The sequence below is a fragment of the Propithecus coquereli genome, unplaced genomic scaffold, assembly GCF_000956105.1.
Source record: "Propithecus coquereli isolate 6110/MARCELLA unplaced genomic scaffold, Pcoq_1.0 Scaffold2, whole genome shotgun sequence".
In the NCBI taxonomy this organism is placed as follows: domain Eukaryota; kingdom Metazoa; phylum Chordata; class Mammalia; order Primates; family Indriidae; genus Propithecus; species Propithecus coquereli.
This window is the reverse complement of record NW_012144966.1, coordinates 16245909-16247438: the sequence shown is the minus strand read 5'-3', so window position 1 is coordinate 16247438 and position 1530 is coordinate 16245909. Positions and strand designations below refer to the sequence as shown.

The 1530-nt window shown below is 29.7% G+C and overlaps 1 protein-coding gene across 1 annotated transcript in view; it reads left to right on the top strand.

The window, feature by feature from the left end:
• The window catches only part of CNBD1 (cyclic nucleotide binding domain containing 1), a 359205-nt gene that overhangs the window by 278255 nt on the left and 79420 nt on the right, over window positions 1–1530 (top strand). The window contains exon 5 of the mRNA XM_012643546.1: window positions 1345–1490. Within this exon, the coding sequence (XP_012499000.1) occupies window positions 1345–1490 (146 nt within the window). The remainder of the gene's footprint in view (window positions 1–1344; window positions 1491–1530) is intronic.

The following is a 1530-nucleotide window of genomic DNA, read 5'->3' as shown; positions in this document are numbered from 1 at the left end:
AAAACTATTTATGTTTGGAAGTGATATGATCTTGCATATAGAATATCTTAAGGAATCTTGTGGATTCAATTCAAATAATAAACATGTTCAGCAAAGTTGTAGGATATAAGATCAACATACAAATATCAAATCTGCATACCATCAATGAACAACCTGAAAATGAAATTAAGAAAACAAAACCATTCAGAATACCCTCAGCAACATACAATATGTAGAAATAAATTAAGTGTAAGACTTGTACACTAAAAACTGTAAAACATTGTTGAAAGTAAAGATGATCTAAGTAAACAGAAAGATATCTTATGTTCAGAAATTGAAAAACTTAATATCGTTAACAGATATTCAACCTAGTCTGCTTGACAGAAGTTCAGCATTTAAAACACAAAATATACACCATTTTGAAAATGAATTAATGCTAAAAATTTGATTAGGCAAAAATAAACCAAGAAAAGCTGAAAGACACAAATCTAATAGCTAACAAAATAGAATTCAAGGAAAAAAATGGGAAGGAATGAAGATAGACCTTATGTATTGGTGAAGGCAACTATTGCTTCCAACAAATAATACAGGTTTAAAATATGTAACACAACAATTGACTAAATTCTGGAGAGTAATACAATTAGGTCTAAATCGAGACTGTTACTAGCAAACCCACATGTGTGCTATGGGCACCCTAAATTCACTTTCTGCTGCTAAACTGATTGTCAGACCAGGTTTTAAAAATTTGCTTGAAAAATACTGAGTACTTAGCAATGGTATCTATGATAGCTAGGCTAGTCCCTTGAGAATTTAGATTAACATGAATTTTACATACTGATTATAGTGTTACAATTTATTAAAGAGTGACTCTAATGATTAAAAATAAATGATAAATATCATCCATTCTCTGATAACATATGCATCTTTTCACTTAAAATTCATATTCTTCAGTGTTAAATTACAGCTTCATTTGATCTAACTTTAGTAATACTTAAAAGCATCAATAATAAACAGTGGGAACTTCAATCTTTTCTGTTTATCTGAAAGAGGTCTTTATTATTATAATTACTACTAACAAAAGATGTAATCTTAAAATTAACTACACAGTTTTCTATTTTTTTAAAAAAAGATAAAGGCATTATGAATTTCCTAAATGTTAAAGTATCATGACAGTACATCTGAATGTTAGAAGAGGAACATATTCTAAAGTTGATGAGTAAGACAAAATAGAATATCATCACAGTTCTTCTTAACCCTTAAAAGGAAAATATAAATTTGGAAACTCAAAAATCAAGGAGCTTTCTGTTTTTGTCTTTGAATTTCTGCCATGGTCTCTGAATTTGTATTCTTTTTATTTTTTTAAAGGCCTGTTCACAGGACAGCATATGAACACAAAACTGTGGTGAAGATGCTGAAAACAATTCCAGAGTTAACCTCTCAGCTAAGCGATGAGCATCTGAAAACACTTAGTAAGAATGTCATTTCTGAAACCTGGGTGAAAGGCAGCACAGGTAATGACTAATGTGGAGAGAAATTTGGCAAGATAAAATG